The sequence below is a fragment of the Ambystoma mexicanum genome, chromosome 11, assembly GCF_040938575.1.
Source record: "Ambystoma mexicanum isolate Mex_15411 chromosome 11, UKY_AmexF1_1, whole genome shotgun sequence".
Classification (NCBI taxonomy): domain Eukaryota; kingdom Metazoa; phylum Chordata; class Amphibia; order Caudata; family Ambystomatidae; genus Ambystoma; species Ambystoma mexicanum.
The window spans coordinates 55,706,546-55,734,224 of NC_090934.1; the positions used below are offsets into that span (position 1 = coordinate 55,706,546).

Here is a 27,679-nt window from a genome sequence, read left to right on the forward strand (position 1 = left end):
TCCAGTGTCGATCGTCAGCTTCCAGGCCTTGCGTGGTCCATCACCGGTCCCAGCCCTTCCAGTGTCTATCGTCAGCTTCCAGGCCTTGTGTGGTCCATCACCGGTCCCAGCCCTTCCAGTATCTGTCATCAGCCTCCAGTCCTTGCATGGCCCATCACTGGTCCCAGCCCTCGTCCCAGCCCTTGCAGTGTTGATCGTCAGCCTCCAGGCCTTGCCTGGTCCATCACTGATCCCAGCCCTTCCAGTTTTGATCGTCAGCCTCCAGGCCTTGCGTAGTCCATCACTGATCCCAGCCCTTCCAGTGTCGATTGTCAGCCTTCAGGCCTTGCGTGGTCCATCACCGGTCCCATCCCCTCCAGTGTCGATCGTCAGCCTCCAGGCCTTGCATCGTCCATCACCGATCCCAGCCCTTCCAGTGTCGATCGTCAGCCTCCAGGCCTTGCGTGGTCCATCACCGATCCCAGCCCTTCCAGTGTCGATCGTCAGCCCACAGGCCTTGCATGGTCCATCACCGGTCCCAGCCCTTCCAGTGTCAATCGTCAGCTTCCAGGCCTTGCGTGGTCCATCACCGGTCCCAGCCCTTCCAGTGTCGATCGTCAGCTTCCAGGCCTTGCGTGGTCCATCACCGGTCCCAGCCCTTCCAGTGTCTGTCGTCAGCCTCCAGTCCTTGCATGGCCCATCACTGGTCCCAGCCCTTCCAGTGTCCATCCTCACCCTCCAGTCCTTGCATGGTCCATCAATGTTCCCAGCCCTTCCAGTGTCCATCGTCAGCCTCCAGTCCTTGCATGGTCCATCAGTGATCCCAGCCCTTCCAGTGTCCATCGTCAGCTTCCAGGCCTTGCATGGTCCATCACCGGTCCCAGCCCTTCCAGTGTCGATCGTCAGCTTCCAGGCCTTGCGTGGTCCATCACCGGTCCCAGCCCTTCCAGTGTCGATCGTCAGCTTCCAGGCCTTGCGTGGTCTATCACCGGTCCCAGCCCTTCCAGTATCTGTCGTCAGCCTCCAGTCCTTGCATGGCCCATCACTGGTCCCAGCCCTCGTCCCAGCCCTTGCAGTGTTGATCGTCAGCCTCCAGGCCTTGCCTGGTCCCTCACTGATCCCAGCCCTTCCAGTTTTGATCGTCAGCCTCCAGGCCTTGCGTGGTCCATCACTGATCCCAACCCTTCCAGTGTCGATCGTCAGCCTTCAGGCCTTGCGTGGTCCATCACTGGTCCCATCCCCTCCAGTGTCGATCGTCAGCCTCCAGGCCTTGCATCGTCCATCACCGATCCCAGCCCTTCCAGTGTCGATCGTCAGCCTCCAGGCCTTGCGTGGTCCATCACCGATCCCATCCCTTCCAGTGTCGATCGTCAGCCTCCAGGCCTTGCGCGGTGCATCACCGATCCCAGCCCTTCCAGTGTCGATCGTCAGCCCACAGGCCTTGCGTGGTCCATCACCGATCCCAGCCCTTCCAGTGTCGATCGTCAGCCTCCAGTCCTTGAGTGGTCCATCACCGATCCCAGCCCTTCCAGTGTCGATCGTCAGCCTCCAGGCCTTGCGTGGTCCATCACCGATCCCAGCCCTTCCAGTGTCGATCGTCAGCCTCCAGTCCTTGAGTGGTCCATCACCGATCCCAGCCCTTCCAGTGTCGATCGTCAGCCTCCAGGCCTTGCGTGGTCCATCACCGATTCCAGCCCTTCCAATGTTGATCGTCAGCCTCCAGTCCTTGCGTGGTCCATCACCGGTCCCAGCCCTTGCAGTGTTGATCGTCAACCTCCAGTCCTTGCGTGGTCCATCACCGGTCCCAGCCCTTGCAGTGTCGATCGTCAACCTCCAGGCCTTGCCTGGTCCATCTCCGGTCCCAGCCCTTGCAGTGTCGATCGTCAACCTCCAGGCCTTGCCTGGTCCATCACTGATCCCAGCCCTTCCAGTTTTGATCGTCAGCCTCCAGGCCTTGCGTGGTCCATCACTGATCCCAGCCCTTCCAGTGTCGATCGTCAGCCTTCAGGCCTTGCGTGGTCCATCACCGGTCCCAGCCCTTCCAGTGTCGATCGTCAGCCTCCAGTCCTTGCGTGGTCCATCACTGATCCCATCCCCTCAAGTGTCGATCGTCAGCCTCCAGGCCTTGCATCGTCCATCACCGATCCCAGCCCTTTCAGTGTCGATCGTCAGCCTCCAGGCCTTGCGTGGTCCATCACCGGTCCCAGCCCTTCCAGTGTCGATCGTCAGCCTCCAGTCCTTGCGTGGTCCATCACCGGTCCCAGCCCTTCCAGTGTCGATCGTCAGCCTCCAGTCCTTGCGTGGTCCATCTCCGATCCCAGCCCTTCCAGTGTCGATCGTCAGCCTCCAGGCCTTGCATGGTCCATCACCGGTCCCAGCCCTTCCAGTGTTGATCGTCAGCCTCTAGGCCTTGCATGGTCCATCACCGGTCCCAGCCCTTCCAGTGTCGATCGTCCGCCTCCAGTCCTTGCATGGTCCATCTTCGGTCCCAGCCCTTCCAGTGTCGATCGTCAGCATGCTCCATCACCGGTCCCAGCCCTTCCAGTGTCGATCATCAGCATCCAGTCCTTGCGTGGTCCATCTCCGATCCCAGCCCTTCCAGTGTCGATCGTCAGCCTCTAGGCCTTGCATGGTCCATCACCGGTCCCAGCCCTTCCAGTGTCGATCGTCAGCATTCAGGCCTTGCGTGGTCCATCTCTGATCCCAGCCCTTCCAGTGTCGATCGTCAGCCTCCAGTCCTTGCATGGTCCATCACCGATCCCAGCCCTTCCAGTGTCGATCGTCAGCCTCCAGGCCTTGCATGGTCCATCACCGGTCCCAGCCCTTCCAGTGTCGATCGTCCGCCTCTAGGCCTTGCATGGTCCATCACCAGTCCCAGCCCTTCCAGTGTCGATCGTCAGCATTCAGGCCTTGCGTGGTCCATCTCTGATCCCAGCCCTTCCAGTGTCGATCGTCAGCCTCCAGTCCTTGCATGGTCCATCACCGATCCCAGCCCTTCCAGTGTCGATCGTCAGCCTCTAGGCCTTGCATGGTCCATCACCGGTCCCAGCCCTTCCAGTGTTGATCGTCAGCCTCCAGGCCTTGCATGGTCCATCTCCGGTCCCAGCCCTTCCAGTGTCGATCGTCAGCCTCCAGGCCTTGCATGGTCCATCACCGGTCCCAGCCCTTCCAGTGTCGATCGTCAGCATCCAGGCCTTGCATGGTCCATCTCCGGTCCCAGCCCTTCCAGTGTCGATCGTCAGCCTCCAGGCCTTGCATGGTCCATCACCGGTCCCAGCCCTTCCAGTGTCCATTGTCAGCCTCAAGTCATTCCATGCTCCATCAGCAGTTTCAACTCATCTAGTGTCCATCATTGGTTCTAGTCTTTCCAATGCCCATCATCAGCCTCACGTCCTTCGATTGTCCGGTAATGGCCCCAGCCCTAGGTCTAGGGGGTCATGCCAGACTAGGGCACCAGGCAAACAGGCAAACAGGGAGGGAAGGCACGCCCTTGGCCTGTGCCCTTCGCCGGCTGCCCGGGCCAAGCTGTCTTGTGATTTCCTCTTAAAGAGCTATGTTTGTGTTCACCTGACCCGGTTGAGCACCAATCTGGACGCAAGGGAGCAGGCTGAGGGTGGGATCGAGGAGGGCCGAAGGGGAAAGTGGGCGGGTTTGGAAGGAAACACGAAAGTGATGGATGGGGCTGAGGGGCTGGGGAAGCAGGTGCCTACCCCAGACCACATGACACATTGCCAAGTCATGCCCTTTCACCAGCACATACCCAACAGTGGCACTAGCGCTTCATTTTTAGTTTTGGCCATTGACGAAACTATCGCATTGAAGTAATTCTAGGGAGAAATGGCATATGAGGAGGGACACATAGCTTATAGATGTTGTTTTATTTGCCCTCCCATTGGCTGCCCATGCATATACTAATTCCCATGGACATTCCCACCTACTTTCTGCCACTCCCCACCCCAAACACATCCCCCTGGGATCTCTTTGAGGTAGCTTTATCAAGCCTTACTATCAAACTTTAGGCTCACAGTGCCTGACCGTGTTTTTTTCCAAAGCAGTCTTCTGACAGTTATGGACTTGATTGGAGATGTAAAAGTGCTACTGGTCTAATACAAATGTCTTGTGTGTCCTTCACTGCAGTCCTGTTAAAAACAAGCTTTGGCAAATGCAACGGTTTTGCTTTGTGCATAAGTATTAGGCATTTGCCAGGCACTGTGATTATTTGCACAAGGTACTTGCACCATTTTGCAGCTGCTACCATTGATGGGCAGTTAATACCACGAGGGCAGTGCTTGGCAAGTGCCTTTCCCAGGCCTATGCAAAAGCCCAAACTGTTGGCATTGCCAATGTTTTTTTTTTCAATGTAGGGTTGACCCATGCTGAGATAAATCCATGGATTGTGTCACTTAATCCAATGTTTTTGTTTCAAATGCCCAGATTCCGTTCCTCTGGGGCACACTGCTACCCTGCCATTGGACGGAGTTTTTGCCAGAAGGCTGCTAAGATGAATATTCAGAGCCCCGCATAGAGTCTGCTGACCAGGGTGGCAGTCGGCACTCTTCTCTTCCCTTCTGCTGTGCTGCCACCCTGGCTCCACAGACCCCAATACATCAATCATGGGCAGCTAGAGTGGCATCTGGCTCTGCGGAGAAGTCTGCACGCTCGAGATGTCTCTCTTTGCAAAATGCTGGTCGCATTTGGAAGGAGACCAAGTGAAGCATTAGGAGGGTGGGGTAGGATGGTGGATGCCCGCTTTTTGTAAAGGTTTTGTGTAAATGCATCAGCCGTTCTGCTTTAGTTTAAGTCAAACATTCCAGAAGAGAGTATGCATGGAAAATGCAACTTTGGGGGCACCCCCTAATTTCATAAAAATCATCCAAAGGAATTCCGAATTTTAGAATCGGGGTATATTTTTCCGTGCAATGTTTTTCGCAGTTTCGTCAAACAGCACCAAAGTTGTGAATCTGTGAATCTGTGAAGCTGTGAATCTGTGAATTCCTCCTGTGGGGAGCCCAACTTAACCATAGACGCAGAGTTGCCAGGGCTGACGATGTAACATAGATGTGCATGTTTGTTGGGGGTTTGTACAAGTAGACTCTGGAAGACTAAACATTTCATTTCATTTTTAATTCATTTGTATAGCGCTAACAACGGGCATCAGAGCGCTGGAGATGGCATGCGGTGGGGGGCAAGGGACAATAAAAGTGCCAACGGACATATGAACTGCACACGCGCCAGAAGAGGCCCGGCCCCCTACCCTGCAGGGCATGGAGGCTGGCTGCTTTTTCCTGCCGTCACTCTTATTGCGGTCTGTGTGCTCCGATGTAACCCCATCTAAACATACAAAGAGCCCCCTGAAGTCACAGACTAAGCGGCATGTGAGGGAGGTCAGGGGGTCCAAGGGTCGTGGGTGGCCCCAGCACAGGCTCTTTCGTCCTCTGGTGTTCTCCTACGGTCTAAACCGTGCCTTTTTCTGTCACAGCAGCATGCAGCAAAATCAGAAAGCGCAGGAAAGCAGCCAAGGACATTTGAGCGCTATATAAAACACTATTATAAACCAATAATAGACTCCAGGTGAAGTGCATAGTCCGGGTAGCTGTGCAGATAGCCAGAGTTGTATTAATCAGAGGAACGGCTCGTTAGATCTCGGCTCTGCAGGGGTGGGGAGACGTATAACTATGAAACAGATACATGGGAGGGTGTGAAAACCCTCTAAACCACGCCTCCCCACCCCCTCCCCTGAAAACGACGCCTGGCTCCAGTTTCTTCAAAGGCTATTCCCGCAACCTCCACCTTCTGTTCTTCCCAGTACTTTCCATTAACCCTTTCTGTGTCCTGCCAGCCCGCCCACTTATTCTGCAGAGGACTCCATCCTGACCACAAGGCAAGGAGTGTAAAAGGGGAAAGGATTGACTGGGTCAGTGTTGGAAGAGGTGAGGCAAATGGGGGCAAGTGGAATGGGGCAGTGGTTGTGTGGAGGGGAAGGGGAAGAGTGGTGGGGCTTTTGTGTGTATCCACTGGATAAGGTTCGCAGGGGAGAGGATTAGGTCTTCCGGTAATGCTCTCCAGACAGGCAGCCGGGTGAAGGGAGCCTGGGATGGGTGGGCGAGAATTTACATCTTTTTCGGAACTACTGTTGCACACGTGTGTCCTCGCAATGGAAGATGTGAAAAGGATGGATCTCGAGAAGGCGAAATCGACCAATGCTGCCTCCTTCCTCCCATAGTTCTCAATGCCTCCTTCCAGTGTCCTCACACTGCCACGGTTTTATAACACGGCACCCTCCAGCCAGGGACTCCTTCCCCGACAATGAATGTGGCGTACAATAAAGTGCTTTTTACTTTTAATAAACCACAGGTTGTTTTCTGTTTGAGTAGGCCTCCAACCCGTCTCGCACCCAACCTCCACAAACACCCCGTGTCACAATGGACCAGGATTCAGGCCGGCGTGTATCTATAAGATATTTATTAATTTATTTTTTAATGAAAAAGGAAAATCAAACAATTTCACAGCCACTGTTGTGGTAACACAATGCACTAATCTCGACAAAACAATTAGGTTAAGATTTACTGTTACAATTCTCAAAATCTTTAATGGCAACACAGAAAAAGAGCAAGTTTAGAAAAAGATAATGATTTAGCACTCCCCCCTGCAACACTCACCCCCAAACATTAGCTAACTTGATTCCTTTGAATGGAAGGCAGTGGCAAGGAGTAGGGATAGAGAGATAACATTGGATTTGGAGTACAGCCCACCACTTCCAGATGGGAAGTTCACAAAGAAAGTGAAAACCTGTTTTGGGAGCAAATTGGCAGAATTGGATTTTGATTATTACTCACATGGCTATGGGACAGAATGAAAGGAAATTTGTGTCGCTACACTTGAGGAGATAGGGAAGCTTAGAGACTACTAATCAGCACACCAGGGCAATGCTGAAATAAAGTAGGAAAATTGTTTTTTGGATGGAAAAAAATGCAAAAAAAGGAAAATACAGTGGCAAATGGAAATTCGTTTTACACTGGATTTTAAAATGACAGGCAGCTCAGGGAAGGGGTATAGCTCAGAATAGGAAAAGCGGTTTTCAATGACAAGGACAGGGACACATATCATCAGATAGATATGTAGGCAAAAGGGATTGCTCTCAATGGGACAACAGTTTGGGGTTTTAATAGGACAGGTGCAAATAGGAATTTGTGGGATAATGCACACAATAAACGGGTAAATTCAGTCTTCAGTTACAAGGGGACTAATTCTTTTGAAGCAACACTTTGACTATAGTTATTAAAGAAAGACATCGGGGACAAGGGGGTTAATGTCAATTTCTAACCAACTTGTACCATGAATTTCAATGGGGGAATTAATAGATTTACTTAAGAATATGCTAGGGATTTACACAGACACTGAGAAGTTTACCAAAGGGAATATGCTAACATACACAGTCTAAACACAGTTTCTTCTATGGGAAGGTGATTGAATTACACTAGCAACGTGGGGTTTTCAATGGGGTTTTAAATGGGTGCAATGCTACAAAAAGGGAGTGCTTATGCAATTTAGGGATGTGGTTATTTGCTACTTACAAAGTAAGCCTTAGTTTGGGATTCTGGAGAGCCAGCTGGATCTCAGGACACTCCGGACAGCTAGGCAAGAAGTCTGGTCACTGCACTCTCAAAGATAGTATGGTTCAGCAGCCTCGTCTCCATCCTCCGTCTCCTGTCTCCCCGAAGGTTTGTGTCCTCTGAATTAGTACAGTCCTCTTGATATAGCACAAATGACATCACTCACTTTACAATTTAGGGGGAGTACTCTATAATTATTCCTACCCCTCGGATAAGACAGTTTACCATTCCTCTCTCCGGCCCCTGGCATGATTTGTTCAAGGGAAGAGAGCACCATCTGTCTATGTGCATTTATTACCCTTACATACAAGCCCCTGACATATGCATTAGATATGCGGTTTGAGTGAGTCATAGGGAATTAGGTAAGCCGATCGCCAACTCTGTACGAGGTAGCATGGCCCTTTGGCACATTTTTGTCATTTTCATAACATGTATACCAGTTATGACTCTGCAAATTATTAAGCAAGTTCCTAATTTCACCTTCCATCTTTCCATCAAATCTCATACTTGTCACATCTTCCAAGCAGCCAGCAACTAGTCTAAACTGGCCCTTTCAGTCCCCAAAGTCCTAGGAAAATGCACTTTAGATCTTGCAAGCCACCTGGAAATTACATGAAAACATAGCATAAAATTAAATTATTTCTCATTCTAATTGCTGCAAAAATGCCTAAAATGGAATCAGTCTTTTAATGTCAATTGGGAGGATCTGTCACCCTCTGTGTGAGGGGTGCTTTATCCCCCACAGCCGGTGACCTAAGACTTTTATGACCCCCTTTGAAGTTGTCAGTTAGTTCTTGGTAGTGGGTGCAGGGGGAACTCACACCTCCCAGTCAGGTTTTTAGCCACACTTGCTTTTCTTGAAATCCCTGATCCCCTGCCTTCAAGTCTGGCAGAGCAGGGAACTATAATGCCCTCAGTACATCACATGTCATTGCAGGCTGATTTGTGGGATGTTTCAACCCACTAGTCCAGGCCCTGCAACATTACTGTGCATTGCTTGCAGCAGAAACATCAGAATGGCCGCCGGAAAGCATGCTGTTCGCTAAAAATCACCAGAAAGTGCACAGTAAAAATCTGAAAAATTGGCCACCATCCACTTTTGCCTATGACAGTGCTAACACAGGAGACCACTGCCAAAACCCATCATTTGGCTGCCCACAGAGCAGAATCATTGCAAAAGAAACACAGAGCTGTTTTAAAAAATCCGTTTTTTCCTGGCTGTCAAATTTGCAAAAATCATGCTCACCAACCACCCAAAAAGATCCAACCTCCTTGTTGGGTGGTGAACATCATTCTACTTCAAGAATCCACATAAATATAATGTCAGCAGGAGTATATGTCATCAGAACAAAGTCCACTTTTGAAGATGGTTGCTGGAATAAATCTGTCAAAAATGGGTGTAATACCATTACTCACCTCTGTCAGAAGCTGGCGATTTAAAAAACCTGTCATGTGTAAAATTGCAAATTGAACTCAAACTATGCCACAGAAAGACGCTATCAGAAGCCTAAGAGGTGGATACAATTCAAAACAAACTATATTTTAAAAGGGCTTGAAGTAAGAAATTGGTTGATGTATTTGTTAAAAATGTAAGTTATATTTTAGGACAAGACAATTTCAGACATTGTGTTTAAAAGTTAAGGTTTCCCACACTGAGCTTCAAAGACATTCCAGACCTTCTACCCAACAAAAGAATCCTTCTCCCTGCTCTCTGCTCTCTGCTAAGAAACTGGCAGGCTGGTGTGAAAGGAACTAGGTGGGGCACTCTGGCATGTTGCTCTGAGTGGAGACAATGGAGTCCTTGAGCTGAATGGAAATGCTAATTTGGGTGTGACTGACAACAACTGCTCTGGCAGGAAGACAAGCCATGTGACTCTCTGACTCAGCCTAGATCTTGAGGGCGGACCAGACTGGAAATGTGGATTGAAACTGTAGTAAATATATGTTTAAGGAAAAGACTTACAACAAATTGTACAGAACTGACAAAAATATGGAACTTAGAGATTATTAAATAAAAAATGTGCTTACAGTTTAAAACTAATCAGGAATCTGTGCGACATTCAGAGACTGAACCACGGAAATGTTCATATTCTAGCTCTGGTGATTATACTAGGAACATGAAAAATTACAGGAATATGCCCAGAGAGTATGTGCATGTACGGGTAAAATATTGTACAGATCTGAAAATGTGTAACTGCCCAAAAGTGCGAAAAACTGTCATTTGGGAACCAAAACTCGTAGGAACCTAAGACTTTGACAGAGACGTACCTTAGTCAATTTATCCTGCAAATATGTATTATGAACAAGTTGTGCATATTGTAAATATGTTTTTTATGAAAAATAATATATGCTGTACAGAGACAAAGGGGAGGTTATCTCCCTAAGCCATAAATATGACACATGATGACACATGATGACACACTGTTCCTTCCTCCAATCAGGAGAGGGGAAATTCTCTGACCTAATAGATCCTTAGAGGGTTGGGCATAGACAATCAGCCTCCCCATCCACTTTGGAAAATGATAAATAGGGACTGTTGAGGACCCACAGACACACACTTTTTCCCTCATCAACTGATCCACTGGCGAAGCATCCTGTAGGAAGATCCAGACTCCAGAACCAGACTCCAGATCCAGACTCTAGAACCAGACTCTAGAACCCTGAAGCAGAGGCCTAATAAAAAAAAAGCTGAACCCTTTTCAGCAGGCCATTAAAAATCTTGCAAACCTGATTTAACCCCTAAACTTCCACAGGGCCTAACCTAACTGATCCAACAGCCTGGCTGAGCTGTCACTGCTACTGGCCAAGAACCATGCTAGAACCCAAGATCCAGATCAATCCAGCAGAGCTGTAACCCAGAACCCGTCAGACCCAGTCCAGAGGCCGCGCAGACCAGAGTGTCTTGCTGAGAGCAGAGTCCAGGTGCCCTGAAGCCTGTCTGGTGGCAAGTGAAGTCCAAACCATTGACCAGATCTTTGACGGTCCCATTCCATTCCAAAGCCATAGTTGTAAGTATTTAGTGTAGAACTGTCCATAACCAACCTCTTAGTATTAAGTAGCCAAATCCAACCATTCCAACCTATCCATAACTGCATTATTGAATCTCTTTTGTCTATCCTAAATTCTTCTCTGCTCCAGCATAATCATTGATAATTGTAGTGATAATCATCTTGGCGCTAATATATATTTCCTGGAGAAAGGCAATAGTCTGAGCTGACATGTAGTTTGCGGCTCCATAGACTCTTTAGTGTTAAGAAATCTTTATTCCAAATCTTCAACAGCACATCTTTCATTTTGAAATCTTGACTTTTTGAGAAAAGTCAACCTCTATTAAAACCTCTGTAACTTTGGACCATATGTGCTAGGAACTAGATTTAAATGTTATTTTGAAGCTAACATCCTCAGCTTTCAAACAAACCCATAGTTTTTCCATAATTGTGTTTCCCGCATGCAGAAAAGTTGCTGCGATTTCGCATTTGGCTCAATTTCACCACGTGTAAAAATAGCTGTTTCTTGCTTTCAACTTCTGAATTTCGTTTTCCATCTGCTAATCATTCAACAATCATTGCTAGTGTTTCCCTGAACTTATCCAAAGCAACCCTCACTTGTTCTGAATTCAATTTAGCGAATTAAAATCATGTTTAGCATTTTTCCCATTCAATTCAAACCACATTGAAAAGCAATTGACCTGTTTTAAAATCATACCTGTTCTCTCTAAGCTTGCTGGGGGAATTGGGATTGAACTGCATTGTTGATTGTTATTCCTGAAACCTGTGTGCCCTCATTCCATCTCTTCATATTGCATAATGGGGGAGGGATTGAGTAATATCAGGGGGAAAGAGTGATCACATTGCCTCTGATTGAGTTAATATCAAGTTTATTTCTGTGTTGCATTCCTTCCTATCATTGCAATTTCTTGAACCCATACAAAGTATTCTCTGCTACATTATTCTTCCTATTCCTACTCCTAATTGATTAAAGAGATTGTTGATATTGTCATATTACCCATTGCCGATCATTGTTCATATTCATAAGTGTGATATTCAGATATTATCCATATTTATAAAAGTGTGATATATATATATTGTTCAATTCTTCAAATAAATCTTTTAATTTGCAAAACAAACCTATTTCTTGGTTCAGTGAGACTGGAGGGATTCAAAGAGAGGGGGGTACATCATCCAGAATTAAAAGAACTTTTGACATAAAAATATATAAATAAGCGTTTCCATTGCGCATACTAGGCATTGACTTAGTTGGAGTGCTGGATTGAAATCACTTACATATTCACTAGTAGGTGCAACTTACAGTGGGAAGCGGGGCTTTCAATTGAGAAGTTTCCTGCCTGAGCCCAAAAACCGTTTTTTTTCCAGTATTATGAGCCCCGTCGAAGGTCATTGAGTCTTGTGGGTGGAAACATAATGTACATTGCTTAGTCAACCACCCCTACACAACATATTTCCCTGCCATATCTGTGCGAGTAGAGCTATCCTTTCACAGTGGCCTTTTAAAGTCATTTTTCTTTTTCACACGCGTGCAAGTCATTTTTTTCTGTTTGCAGTGTTTCAAGGGCTGCTGTTCAAATGAAATGGAAAGCAAAAGCTGTGTCGGGTTGTAATGTTGAAATCCATGCCCCTCATGTGAATTAAAAGTAACGCAAGGCCGTTTTTGGATGCAGTGCATAACTTCTTGCCATTCAGGTGAAACAAAAGCAACAAAGGGCCGTTTTGAATGCAGTGCATAACTTCATGTCTTTCAGGTGAAACAAAAGCAACGCAGGGCCGTTTTTGTGATGCAGTGCATAACTTCATGTCATTAAGGTGAAACAAAAAAACCAACACAAGGCCGTTTTTTAATGCAGTGCATAACGTCAAGCCATTCAGGTGAAACAAAAGCAATGCAGGGCCATTTTTTGGGATGCCGTGCATAACGTCATGTCATTCAGGTTAAATAAAACAAAACAGGGCCATTTTTGGGTTGCATTATTCCAATGCTTGTGACTCACGTGACAGGGAAAGCAAAGCACTACTGTTTTTGGTGACAGGGTTTAAATGCGTTGTTTCAGGTGGATGGTATTTCTGTTTAGGGCCTTAAATGCACCCCACAACACCATCCTCTAAACTTCTTCAACAAATCACTCTGGCTCCCAATAGCCCCCATCCTCCCAGATGTTTCCCCAGATCCTACATCTGCCCCTCCTTGCCGTGTTTTTGGATGGATTTTCTGAGCCCGTCTCAGATGTTCCCTTCCTTATTTCAGCAGAGCTCCTTGCAAAAGTGGCTCATCCACAATGGTGCACCTGTGTGTTGGTGATCAAGGGCAGTACTCAAGAGATGGCACCACATCATCATGACTTGGGCTTCCAAAACTAAAGGGCGCAACAACACTGTGACATATGGACGCCTGCCCCTACCCATATTTTCTTTATGATCACCCACTAATGTATTAAGGAGACAGTGTGCTCTGATCACTCATAAAGACGGGCAGACAGGGCGAAGCAGCTACATGGATGGGTGTCAATCTATTGAAAAATGGCATATCACACACTTCACAATCCTGGGGTTCAGTGGTTTCCTACAAAGCTGGAGAGCGTTTCCCCCACGGATCTCCCCCAAATTGCATCCACACCGAATACCTTGATATTTCAGATTCTAGAGGCTACCAGGTGGCTTGTGTGAAGTAGGTTGTGGGTGGGGGGTGTAGCGAACTACCACTTTGAACGCGTGTCTACCTTTCATTTGCACATCTCTCTGCATGGGTGGTCGGAGATGTGATCCAGTGGCTCTCCTGTTCAGACATAAGATTTAAGCCTGGCTTCTCAAAGAGTTCATTTAACCCTTTGTTCCTCAATTGCCTTTTCTTCTGCTGCTTAGTGATAGCCTAATTGTTAGTATTAGTCAATGCTCTGAATACGAACATTTATATTTAAGCCTCGGTTAGGAACAGGATGCCCCTAATGGATTTAGGGTTCTGGGAGAAAAGAGATCTTTCCAGGGCCTTCTCAATCCTTGAACCCGAGCCTCCTTGCAGATCTGAGTTGTGGGGCGGGGAATGGGGTTTTTCGACATCTTTCTGTCAGTTTCACTCTGTTCCTCTCTCTTCTCAGGCAAGTTTTTCCTCATGGGCTGCCCGATGAGTTCACGCTGGTCCTCACTCTGATGCTGAAGAAACAGACAAGCAAAGACAACTGGTACATCTTCCAGATCAGCGACCAGGAGGGATACCCGCAGGTAAACACAGGCCAGCGCTGGCTGCTGCCGTGCATCACGCAGCCTGCCTCTGTGGACTGCTGCAGTGCACCACACAGCCTGCCTCTGTGGGGTGCTAATGCCTGCATCTGTTGGGTGCTACTACCTGCCTCTGTGGGGTGCTGCTGCTGCTGCAGTGCACCGCGCCCCCACCCCCCAGTTCCTGGACTGCTGCATGGGCTCTTTCACTACTAGCATTTCTACCAAACAGCCCCTATTAGAACACAAGTTTGTGGTTTTGCATGAGACGTTCAAGTACTTTATTTTCTCATTGTCATCATTTGTTTTGCATCTGTTGGCAGAAGTAGTTATGAGGGGTAGGGGTAAAGTTATTGCATCAGTCTCAGGTGGGTACTCCTGGTTAATTTTCTATGGCCATATTGCAGCAGAATCTCTGCCACTCACTGTCTTGGGTTCAAAGTTCAAAGTCTAAGTCGTGGTACTGTGTGTGCGAGAGAGAGAGAGAGAGTTTGTGTGTGTTTGTGTGTGTGTGTGTGTCTTAAATGGTTCATGTTGGCGCATACACTGTGCCTGTAGTGTGTACTTGTGGCAAGTGCTTCCTTGTGAACAGGGCAGCCACCTGAGTCAAGTGACTGCTATGGCTGTTTTGTACATGATGGCGGTGCAGGAACTGGAGATACTTGTTCAACCAGGAGTGTAAGTTCCTCGTGGGTACCGATAAGGGGACACTGCTATGAGTGGATGGTGTGATGAGGCAGATGTATCGGCTGTGAGAGTGTGTGTGTTATTGGGTTATTGGGCTATCAGTGGCGGTGAAGTTATTTAGTGAATTAAGAGTGGTAGTGAGTTGGGGCGTTTATGGTAGCATGAGTTCGTGCAAACAATACTGAGTGCAGAGTGAATAGTGGTTGTGATTGTTGGCAGGAAGGTATCTGAGCCTGCCCTGTGTGAGGTAGATTCTGCGCGGGTGGCCTGGACATGCGCCGTGAATGTCCCCTTGCCTAAGGTCGCTCGATTCGTTATGTTTTATTTGATATGTATGGTTTTCCATTAAACTATTTGATATGCCTTACAAGATGCAGTATGCAACAAGGATGAGACCTTGAATGCAGAAGGGCAATGGCACTGCAAACACTCTGAGCTCTCCTCTGAGTGCTGCAAACACTCTGAGCACTCCTCTGAGTGCTGCACATACTCTGAGCTCACCTCTGAGTGTGGCACATACTCTGAGCTCACCTCTGAGTGCTGCAAACACAGTGAGCTCTCCTCTGAGTGCTGCAAACACTCTGAGCTCACCTCGCAGTGCTGCAAACACAGTGAGCTCTCCTCTGAGTGCTGCAAACACTCTGTGCTCTCCTCTGAGTGCTGCAAACACTCTGTGCTCTCCTCTGAGTGCTGCAAACACTGTGAGCTCTCCTCTGAGTACTGCAAACACTCTGTGCTCACCTCTGAGTGCTGCAAACACTCTGAGCTCTCCTCTGAGTGCTGCAAACACTCGGAGCTCTCCTCTGAGTGCTGCAAACACTCTGAGCACTCCTCTGAGTGCTGCACATACTCTGAGCTCACCTCTGAGTGCTGCAAACACTCTGAGCTCACCTCTGAGTGCTGCAAACACTCTGAGCTCTCCTCTGAGTGCTGCAAACACTCTGAACTCACCTCTGAGTGCTGCACACACTCTGAGCTCACCTCTGAGTGCTGCAAACACTCTGAGCTCTCCTCTGAGTGCTGCAAACACTCTGAGCTCACCTCTGAGTGCTGCAAACACTCTGAGCTCACCTCTGAGTGCTGCAAACACTCTGAGGCTCATGTATTTGTTGACACGGTTTACTTGTAAATGCTTTGCATGTTTTGACTCCGTATGCTACTTAATTTTTTGCGCTTTTTCTTGTTGTCTTCTTATGTAGTCTGATAGATTGTTCAGTTGTTGCTGATTGTGTCACACCAAATGACGTGTCCAGCATGCTGTCGCTTCCTAGCTAGCTCTGCGCGATCTGAACCCAAGAGCAAAACCAAAATACCAATAATGCCAGAGGTATGGTGGGGGAGGAGGGGTCCTCTCGCTGAGAGCAACACCTGCCAATGATTACTTGCCAAATCATTCCGCCAGCACGATCACAGCAAATTGCCATAGTTCATATGATCACATTCTGGCCTAAAAGCGTGGTGCTAGAACATACAAGTGTCTTCGTGCCAATCAGTGTTGGATTAACACTGCCAAGCTAGAGCAGAAGGACGTCTCATTATTCTTAGGGAAAACAGCGACCGTCCCATGTGCCCTGACTCTCCGCAAGGCCGATATCTTCCTGATTTTCCTGTGACTCTCATAAAAGTGCCTACGTTTATGGTTTTCCTGTGCACCCTATAAAACTCAGTGAGTTTGTAACTTACCTGTGACTATGAGAACCATCTTACACAGCCTGCACTTCCTGCAACTCTTATAAAGCCTGAAGGGCCATGGTTTTCTTCTCACTTCCCTGGGAGACTGCAACTCCCTGGCTGGCCTGTCACATCTTCTCAGTTTCCCTGTGCCTCACTTTATAATATACTACTTAAATTATTCTTGATTACTAACCAGTTGAATAAACAAGGATCCAACACTTCACATGTCATGCAATTGGAGCCTTTGTCAGTTTGCCCTCAAGGAGGTTTATGAAAACCAGCCTCGCCTATAAGTGCCATTGCTCCTGGACACACCATGAATTAGTTGCATCTTTTAGAGAAGCATGTGATGCCATGACTTAGATTTAACAGGTATCACAAAAGACTGATCGACTTCCGGGGCACCAGTGCTCCAGGGCTGAATATCTGTTTCTAAACCATCAATCAGCCCCGCACCTGTAGTACACCAGAAAGGATCCAAAAAGATTGGAAACACAAGCAAATTATAAACGCCCTTGTCCAATTTTGGCAACGTGGACGAAATGTCAGGCGTATCTCCACAAGGTCGTGGATCGTTGGTTAGTTGCAACACAGTGAAAATACAATTATTACCCAATGATAAAAGGGACTGTCCCGTCAAGGCTGTATACAAATATCTACTTTATTATTAGCACAACAGACAGTTCTAGCAACACTCCAAAATACAACCCACCCTGTAAAGGAACAGAGAGGGCAGACAGTTTCATGATGGAAAGGGATGCACTCTGGGTACTGAACTGAGGGTAGTCGGTAAAGCAATCAGTCTTAACTGTTCAAGGTTATTTAATTATTATTTATTTATTTATTCACATTTGTTTAGCGCACAAGCAGCTCAGAGGGCATCGTGGCGCTTGTTACAGATATGAGCATGACTTGTAGTACGTACAGTGAAGTCATTACTTAGTTGCAAAAGAAGAAATAGTAGCTACAGGAGAGGAGGAGAAGGGAGGAGAGGAGGAGGAAAGAGTAGGCGGCACGAAAGGAAGAGAAATTAGTTGAACAAAGTGGTTTTCAGTTTTTTTCGGAAGGCAGTGAGAGAGGTTTCTGCTCTGAGCGTGCTAGGTAGTGCGTTCCATAGCTAAGGAGCAATGTAGGGGAAACTTATTCCACCTGCTCTGGCTCGTTTGATGCGTGGGACCCTTAGTTGGTTGGTGTGGCATTGCCTAGTTGGTCTGGCGGAGTGAGATCTGACTAGAGTGTCAGACAGGTATGAGGGTGCAGACAGGTTGATACATTTGTGTGCGGTGGTAAGTATTTTGAATGTAATGTGCTCTTTGACAGGTAGCCAGTGTGCTGCCTTTCTGGCGTGCGCGATATGGTCCCTTTTAGGTATATTGAGGGCTGCTCTTAGTGCATTATTCTGTGTAGTTTGGAGTTTATTGAGATTGGCGTTGGAGGTGCCAGCCAATAGCGCATTACAATAATCTAGTTTGGCTCCAATGGTGGCTCTGGCGATAGAAAGGCAGTTTATCTTTGGTTAAGAAGGGTTTGATGGCATTAATGAGCTTAGTGCTCAGGGCGGAGGCAGAAACAATGGAATTGACTTGCTTGTCCATGGAGAGTGAGGTGTTGATGTGGATTCCTAGTATTTTAACAGAAGGAATAACTGGGATGACACAATTGTCTATGCAGAAATTGGTGTACAGTGGGTCGAGATTCGTGAGAGTAGATTTTTGACCCAGGATGAGAATTTCAGTCTTATCTCCATTAAGACATAGGCCGTTCGTGGCCATCCATGCTTGGATGGTGGCGTATATATTTTGGAGGGTGGCTGCCTCCTGACATGGTAAAGTCCTGTGAGCGGGAGGAGCACTTGGGTATCGTCAGCGTAGTTAGTGTATGTGATCCCAAGTGCATCCAGTTTATCAAAGAGAGGTTTGGTAAAAAGATTATAGAGAGTAGGAGCCGTACATGAGCCCTGAGGGACTCCATGCCTGATGGTGGTAGGCTCTGCGTTAGCTATGTTGGAAAACACTTTCATCACTCTACCTTCGCGGAAGGAGGTGATCCAGTTTGTGGCTTGTTTGGAGAAATGTGCGGCCTGAGTGAGATGGTTCGTGAGGATGGCATGATCGACTAATTCAAATGCCGCCGAGAGGTCTAGGAGGAGCAGAAGGGCCGGCTTGCCTTTGTCTAGAGTTAGGGTATTTTTGGTTCTTCAGATCTAGTAAAGCGGTTTCAGTGCCGTGACCTTTGCGGAATCCGGACTGCCTTTTACCTAGGACAGAGTTGTTTTCCAGGTAGGACTGTATCTGCATGTGTGCAGCTTTATCTAAGATTTTCAGAAGAAATGGGACCGTTGTAATGGGCCGGTAGTTGTTAGGTTGGGCAGGGTCCAGGGTTGGTTTCTTTAAGAGCGGGCGCACCCACGCCTCTTTAAGGCTGTCTGGGACTTTGCCCGTCTTGAGAGAGGTGTTAATGAATGCTGTGATGATCGGTGCGAGGGGTTCCAGCACCAAGGGAGCAAGGGGTCGTAAATGTCCCTAGGGGCCTTTGGAGAAAGACTGGGGGACAAAACCACAATATACCCAGTGCTTGAGATGATCTTGATACTCGACAGCGTCTAGTCAGTTCCAGGACACTTTGCAGCTCCTGTGACAGAGTTCAAAATGGGAGACAGCTGCGGGTATCAGGCGGCAGGCAGTTCGGCAAGCGAGGCTGGACGGATGGCTGCTGGATGGCCTACACAGTTGCTCGGGGTGAAGAATCGCTGTCTCTTTACTGGTTGGCAGATCTGGATTGCTGATTGCGGTGTCATGGATGGTTTTAGTGACTGCAGCATGACAACAGCCAGTGGTGCAGACGGTCGCAGTTTGCGGGCTCGACTGTCTCCAAAATGTCCTTAAAAGATGGATGCTGGTTGATGCTTGTTGTGATACTCCTATTAGCTTCTTCCCTGGGTATGTGTCATTCTTTAAGGTGGACGGCTCAAGCTGAGGAGAGCATTTGCAGCCAACAGCCTTGTCCTTTGATCAGAGACTCTCTGGCACTTCCCACCTACAAAGCTTGCTGGGATAACCTAGCAGGGCACGCTGTGTGCTACCTGGATGTTGGCTCTGGAGCTGCTGGATGGGTCCTCTGAGGTTGGTATCTCCCTCTGTTCCCTGGGAGATGTTTAGGGGAATGATCTTGCTTCCCTCATGGAAATTCTGCCCTTCCTTCACTGGCGGAAGCTGTAAGGCAAACTGTACCTTCAGCCAAGGTCCAAATGATTCCTTCTTCTTACTCCTTTCGAAGTTATCAGATGATCTGCCAAAAGAGGTGTCACAAGTCTCTCCCCTTCTCACCTGCTTTTGTTGTTTGCTTGTGACCTTCTGTGATGTCTTCTTTCTCATGGTCCGGGATTTGTACAAACCCGAGCGCTGGTCCTCAGATTCCAGCGTGAGGTTTGCAAATCAACTTCTGGGAACGGTCAGAAGTCCTGGACGGATACCAGAAAGGAATGATGCTCGCACTCGAAGGCACGGAACCCCGTGACTCAAGTGCGGAAGATAATCCAGGAAGTTCGGAGGTAAGGTAGAGGAATGGGAGGAAGGAAGGGGAACTCAAGGAACCAGGAACCAGGAATCAGAAGAAAGCCCCGAGCGAACTCCAGCAACACACGTCCAACTACAGCAAGCGGTAGCGGTGAGACGCGCAGAGCCGCGGGGGTGTGTCTGTTTTGTAGAGCGTACAGCATGGAGCGTAGAGACTGGCCAGCAGCATTCCGTTTCAAGCGGCCATGTTGGAAGGATCACTGTATTCAATCCCATATGGGTCAGGGACCAGGAAGTCCAGAAGGGATGCAGATGACGGTTCATGACGGCATGGCTCCTCTGAAGCCCAGCTCCTCTGGGTTTGCCGGGATGGATAAGATGGTATCTTCGAACCAGCCTGGGGGCATTCATGTTTGACATGGGTTCCCAGGTTCGTTCACTGGGAGGGTGTCGTTTCCATTCGACCAAATACTGTAGTTGACCACGTCGGTACCTAGAGTCACAGATTCTGGAAACCTCGTATTCGAGTTGGTCATTGACAATCACTGGGGTAGATTTTGGAGCTGTTCGAGATGACGGAAGATATGGTTTTAACAGTGAGGTGTGGAAGACTGGATGGATCCTTTTCCATGATTCTGGTAGTTGGAGTCGAAAGGCTACTGGATTGACTATTTCTTGTATAGAAAAGGGCCCGTAATGCCTGGGAGCCAATTTATTTGGGCGCAGATGTTGGGGAAGGAGCTTCGAGGATAACCAGACTTTATCGCCTACTGAGTAGGAAGGTCCAGGTCTTCTTTTGGAGTCAGCATAATGTTTAACGTCTCTTCAGGCCTTTTCTAAGTGTTCCTTTGCTTCTTTGTGTACAGTAATAAGGGTTTCAATCCAGGAATCAACCGCAGGAACTGGGGTAGGGTGTGAGAGAACGGATGGTAGAACTGAAGGATGAAATCCTTGACTACAGAAGAAAGGACTGGTTTTGATAGCTGAATGATCCGAATTGTTATAAGCGAATTTGGCCACAGGTATTAAGAGAGACCAATCATCTTGGACCTTGGTAGTGAAGCAACAAAGGTATTGTTCCAGAGTTTGGTTTACACGTTCAGTGGCTCCATTGGTCTGTGGGTGATAACCTGAAGACAAGGAGGTTGGATTCCCAGTATACAACATAATTGCTTCCAGAACTGAGATATGTACTGGGCTCCTCGGTCAGAAATGATCTTGGAGGGTAGTCCATGAAGCCAGAATATGTGTTCCAGGAAGATTCCAGCAAGTTCAGATGAGGATGGCAGTTTGTATAAAGGTGTAAAATGGGCCATATGAGTAAACAAATCAATAGTAACCATGATAGTTGTGTAGCCCCTGGAAGATGGTAGTTCCACGATAAAATTGTGGCGATGATTTCCCAGGGTCTTGTTGGTGTTGCTGGTTGGAGCAGGAGACCTGCCTGTTTCTTATTATCATGTTTGTTCTGATTGCAGACTGAACATGTCTGGATATGGATCCTGATATCATCCTTCATCTTCGGCCACCAAAACTGTCTTTGTATTAGATGGAGGGTGTTGGTGATGCCACATTGTCCTGAGTGAAAAGGATCCTGACATAGGCTTGTGATCTCTTGTCTCAGTCCAGGAGTGGGAATGACCAAGCGATTGTCCTTGAAGAGCTATCCGTCCTTTGTTTTGAGATTCCATTGATTGTTTCTCTTGAACACCTTCCAGGTTTCAGAGGATTGAGTTTGAATTCGAATATTCTCCAGGAGCGTAACTGCTTGGGCAACAAATATTGTGTGGGGAAACATCTTACGAAAGGTCCCATCTTCAAGGGGTTCGTAATCAGGACATCTGGATAAGGCATCGGCTATTATGTTGTTTGTTCCAGGGACATGATGGATTTGAAACTGGCATTGAGCAAAAAAGAAGGCCCAACGGGCTTGACGACTGTTTCTACATTCTAGGGATTGTAGGACTTGAAGATTCCGATGGTGCGTGCAAACTTGCACTGGGTGTTTGGCTCCCAGGAGGAGATGACGCCAGTCAGCGAAGGCTTGACGGGTGGCTAGTAATTCCTTTTCCAGAACGGAGTACTGAGTTTCACTGAGAGTCAAGGTGCGAGAAAGATAGGCGATGGGGTGTTCTAACTTGTCACCCAATTCTTGTTTTAGGACGGCCCCAACGGCGTAGTTGGAAGCATCAGTTTCAACAAGAAAGGGTGATCAATGTTGGGTTGAGCTAGGATGGGGGCTTGTGTGAACTCGGACTTCAACCGTTGGAACGCCGTATCTTGGGCTGAGGTCCATAGGAAGGGGGTATCCTTCTTTAACAATGTAACAATAGGATGCACTATCTCCGGAAAAGCTGGTATAAATTTTCGATAGAAATTAGCAAGCCCCAGGAAGGATTGAATTTGTTTTACGGTAGTTGGAACGGTTCAGGACAAAATGGAGTCTACCTTCGAGGAGTCCATTTCAATTCCTTTTGGGCTTAGAACGAATCCAAGGTAGTGAACAGTTGATACATGGAAAAGGCACTTCTCGGGCTTGGCCAGGAGCTTATGTTCATGTAGACGTTGTAAGACTGCCTTCACGTGCTCTTCATGTTTTAGATGGTCCTTAGAGTATATCAGTATGTCGTCCAGATATACAATGACGAAGATGAACAGCATATCAGAGAACACTCGGTCCATAAAACGTTGGAAGACCGCTGGGGCCTTAGCAAGTCCTAAGGGCATAACCAGGTATTCTAAATGGCCAAAGGGGGTTCTAAAGGCTGTTTTCCATTTGTCACCTTCCTTTATATGAATAAGATGGTAGGCACCCCTTAGGTCTAGTTTTGTGAAGACTACTGCACCTCTGACTGCTTCCAGGATATCCGAGATGAGAGGCAATGGGTAGCGGTCCTTGAGAGTGCACTGGTTAAGGCCACGGTAATCTAGGCATGGTCTGAGCTCTTTGGTGTCTTTCTTGGGAACGAAAAATAACAAAGCACCCGCTGGGGATTTAGATGGTCGTATGGTGCCATTTTCCAACTTAGTATCCAGGTATTCACAGAGGGCCCTTTTTTCAGGTTCTGATAAAATAAACATCCTCCCGAAGGGAATCACTGCTGATGGTTCAGTATCGATGGCGCAATCCTCTGGTCTGTGAGGGGTGAGAGCTTGAACTATCGCGGTCGAAAATACATCAGTGAAGGCCTGATAGGCCCTGGGAATACAGATGATGTTAGAGACGGTGACTTGATTTTGCTGACTCTCTTGCGAGTCTTCAGAAGACTTTGGTAAGGAATCTAGGGATAAGCAGTGAGATATACAGTGTTCAGAACCAAGGATCAAGGAGCCTGCTGCCAAATTGATGTAGGGGTTATGCTCTTGTAACCAGGGCATTCCTAGGACCATCGGATAATGGTCTGATTTTATAATGTCAAATTTGATCCTCTCTTGATGGTGGTTTATAGAGAGTAGGATCTCTTTAGTCTGAAGGGTTATGGGTCCTGAAGACAGAGGTCTCCCATCAATAGCCTCTACAGGTTGCATACTCCCTTGAGTTTCATGTGGAATGTTGTGAGTAGTGACCAAATCATGATCTATGAATATGCCCATGGCTCCGCAATCCACTAATGCCAGGATGGGGTAAGATTCGTTCTTGGGAGGTGATAAAAAGGCCTGTAGAAGCACAAGATTAACAGGAGAGTTCAAGATTGGAATTGATGTGGAGCAGACATCTCTCTCCGTAACTGTGCTCCATCAAGGATAGGGAGCAGGCATTTCCCGAACGCCGTGGAGGAGCAATAGGGCATTCTCTCACAAGGTGTTTATCGGAGGCGCAATACATGCACAGACCAGTGTGAATCCGTTGCATCCTTTCTTGTGGGGTAATGGGTCCACGGAAGGCCCCCAGTTGCATGGGTTCTGGGACCGGGGTTGGAGAAACTGTGGGCTCAGGTCTAGACGGATGGTCTGTGGCAGCCTTTTGGAAAGGCGATTTAGACTTCTTCTTCTCCGCTCTTCTTTCCTGGATTCGGAAGTCTATTTGCAAGGAAAGGTCCATGAGAGACTGGAAGGAGCTTGGGCGAGCTACCCTAGCTAACTCGTCCTTTATTTCTTCATTCAGACCTCTTCGGAAGAGGGTGAAGCTGGCTTCTTGAGACCACTCTGCTTCCTTCACGGGTTGTTTAAAACGGGTCACATAGGTAAGCATATCCTGGGATCCTTTTTGAAATTCGAGTAGTCGTTCTTGAGCGCTGTAAACCTGCTCTGGGCGATCAAACATGGCCTTTAGAGCTTCCACAAACCCATCATAATCATCCAGGAGGGCGTCGCCCGAATTGACTAGGGGGGTTGCCCAGGTCAAGGAATTTCCCGTGAGGTGTGAGATCATAAAGCCCACCTTTGCATTAGGAGTGGAAAAGTAGTAGGGTTTGAAGGCGAAGTGCACTATACATGAATCAAGGAAAGCACAGAGAGCCTTTGAAGAGCCATCATATTTATCCACTACTCCTCCTAATAACACGCTTTCCTTAGTTGCAGAGTCACGTGACAAGACTAGCTGTTTTAATGCAGCATTCTCAGCCTTAAGATTCTGGACCTCCGTGGTTAGTTCCTGCATGCCTCGCATGAGGTCTTGAACAGCGGCTTCCATCCCTCTATCTGTATCATTTTTTAGGCATCTCAATCTGTCACAAGTCTCTCCCCTTCTCACCTGCTTTTGTTGTTTGCTTGCGACCTTCTGTGATGTCTTCTTTCTCTTTTTTATTATACTTACCCTGTTCAGCACTTCCCCCTCTCCCCTTCCCCTTGCACTTTTTCCCTTCCCCCTACCCCTGCACTTGCGGGATCTGAATGACACCTGGCCTACTAGGATCGTTGTCTGTCTTCCCCCCTGTTCCCCCCTCCCTGCCTCGTCGCGCCTTGAAACACTTGTGTATAGACGCGTTACAAATGCCATATCATATCATATCACGGTCCGGGATTTGTACAAACTGGAGCGCTGGTCCTCGGATTCCAGCGTGAGGTTCACAATTCAAATTCCGGGAACGTTCAGAAGTCCAGGACGGATACCAGGAAGGAATGATGCTCGCACTCGGAGGCACGGAATGCCGTGACTCGAGCGCGAAAGAAAATCCAGGAAGTTCGGAGGTAAGGTAGAGGAATGGGAGGAAGGAAGGGGAACTCAAGGAACCAGGAATCAGAAGAAAGCCCCGAGCGAACTCCAGCAACACACGTCCAACTACAGCAAGCGGTAGCATTGAGACGCGCAGAGCCGCGGTGGCGTGTCTGTTTTGTAGAGCGTACAGCGTGGAGCGTAGAGACTGGCCAGCAGCATTCTGTTTCAAGCGCCCATGTTGGAAGGATCACTGTATTCAATCCCCTATGGGTCAGGGACCAGGAAGTCCAGAAGGGACGCATATGATGGTTCATGACAAGAGGGGCTCAACCCTCTCTTAAAGCCAAATGGGCCCCAGTGATTGGTGCAGGCTACGCCTACCTTAATCAACTAATCCTGGGTCCCTACCAACAAACTTCTGCTATGCGTGAGGTCATAACCAGAGTGCTTTGCTACAGGAAAGGTAAGGGGTGACAACATATACTACTAAGTCCCACCCATCTTCCTGTCTGTTGTAGATCAACAAGTCATTGAGCTCTCTGTGGCTCCCGATCAAAGCGCAGGTCTCCCTTGAAGTTTGTGGCGAGAAGAGACTTTCTGTCTCCATCAAATCACATACTTCTGTCCCCTGAAAGGGGGTCCGTTCGCAGGGGTTGCCTACTGTAAAATGTTGTCCCAGACATGACATTCACTGCCCTTCATACAGAGTGGGGGGGCTAGCTTCAAGCTGACACATTGCATTTCAAAAAGGTGTTTGGGTTTCCTGCCCTTTGTTAGTTCTGTGACCAGGCCTCTTTGCAAGCCTGCTTCAAATAACTCTCATAGGTATGCGCTGCCACCACACAGAACTACAATGGGCAGGGTTTATCCATGGCACCTTTGATATTTTAATTAGGATGGCCACGGCAGGAAGAAGGTGTTGCCTTCACCCTTCCTGAGATACGTTGATGCACTCGTGGCTGACACATACCAGCTGAACATGACAGGGGGCTGTGCCTGTAGGCTGTGTTCACCCAGAGCACACGTTGTGAGCATAGGAAAATGTGTGCCGTTTAGTCCGACACATTTTCCAAGGTAGATCTCCCATCATTCAATTCCTTGAAAAAGCATCAAAAAAGCCCAGGTGAGTGCACACCCACTGTGTGGATGGTTGAATTCCTCACGACCATCACTGCTCACCTTTTTTTTCCCTGGAACTGGCTGTGTGGGCCTGGTCTGCCTGTAGCTCTTTGACCTATCGGTGACACCATAACTTATCAGAAACCATTACTGATGCCTTTGGTGTAATAGCTTGCCTGTAGTATTTCACAGTGTCTGCAATGTCAAAACTCACATGCAAGTTGCACTGATATCTGTGATGTTATGGCTTGGTTCTAAGACCTAGAGAAGTCTGTGACTTCATGGTGTTCAGTAAATTTCCTGAAAGTTGCAACAGACACTCTACCTTTTCTTTTGAGACATGCTTGTGACTTCATTGTTTTTGCCTGCCATTTGGGTCCTCAATGTCCTTCTTTCGAGTGTGGCATCACTCTATACTCTTGTAAGGTCCTGTATATCCTTTAATCTGCAGGAGCTGCTTAACCCCTCAGACCCCGCAGTCGACCATTGCACAGCAGGTAATTTACTGCTGCTCTTTTCTCACCCTACAGGGAAAAGGGAATGGGATAAAACAATAAACAACACAGGAATCTCTCATCTTTTCACCTGGCACTACCTGCAGATTGGGAGGGGATGAACAACAAGATATTGACAGATCCATTACCTGATAACTACTGAATGCTAACACGTTTCACAATCTCATTCAGTACCATCTTACTCTCATTACCTGTGTTCTCCTCAGTCATTTCTAACAGGAGGGTAATTGCCCAAAAAAAGGAAGAGAAAAATGCTAATTATTTTGTATTGATCTTAGTAACCAAAGAATCTAAGAAATATTTAAAACATGTGTACTATATTCAGGATTGCACTACTTCCCGAGTTGGTGCTTTCAATTTAAAGTACATGGTCTCCAAATCACTTTCTAGTTTCTATTCAGAGGGACAAGATTATGGACCAAGCCGTGTACTAGCTCACTTCTGCTCAGTCCCGCATTGATCCGCTGCACTTTTAGTAACTAATTGATGAGCCTGAAAAGCACTGACAAACAAAGGGGTGCTCCGGAGTGGACAAGCGATGATGTGTGAGATGTTTCTGTGGGTCCTTTTCTCTAATACTCTCCATGGATGGAAAGCATGCGCGATGAAAAAACAAACTGCAGCTCTCTACAGCAAGGCACCTGTGAATCAAAGGTAACCGAGAAGTCTTTGTTCCCCATGTGATAATGTTGTGAGAGACTGGTCTGCCGGATCTCGTGGCTGCTGTGCATGCAACTGCCCGTGCGGCAGTATTGAACATGCAGCTGTGCAGAGGAAAACACGCACCCGGCCGTTCCTTCAGTGACACTTAGAGACTGGCTTATCCCCCATGTAAATAGTTATCTGCTTTATGCATAGTTGAACACCTTATGTATGTGGTGATTGAAGTCACAGTGAAGCAACTGTGATTAACCTCCTTCCTGTCAAGAGTGAGACCATTATAGCTGTAACCATCCTGAGGCCCAGTGTCATTTTTACGGCCACAACAGATTACCTTCCAAAAAAATATGCAACAAAGGAAGTTCCACTGAAAAGCCACCCGGGAGTGTGGGTCTGAAAGATAACACAGTACCAAAACACACTTGGTTTCATTGTTTATTCTCTTAAACAGACAAAGGCACGCTCCCACAATAGTGCTCCACTCAGAATGACCCTTGCACATTTATTTTCTGGCCACAGTTAGAGTAGAAATCTGTTTATGTATTTGATTGTTTTTTTTATAACACCCCTAATACCAAACATGAGTTCAGTT

At 47.6% G+C, this 27,679-nt stretch overlaps 1 protein-coding gene across 8 annotated transcripts in view; it reads left to right on the forward strand.

Moving 5' to 3' along the window:
* Positions 1-27,679, forward strand: part of COL16A1 (collagen type XVI alpha 1 chain) — a 706,769-nt gene that overhangs the window by 246,252 nt on the left and 432,838 nt on the right. For all 8 annotated transcript variants that reach the window (XM_069622515.1, XM_069622517.1, XM_069622520.1 and 5 more), the window contains exon 5: positions 13,699-13,822. In XM_069622515.1, the coding sequence (XP_069478616.1) occupies positions 13,699-13,822 (124 nt within the window). The remainder of the gene's footprint in view (positions 1-13,698; positions 13,823-27,679) is intronic.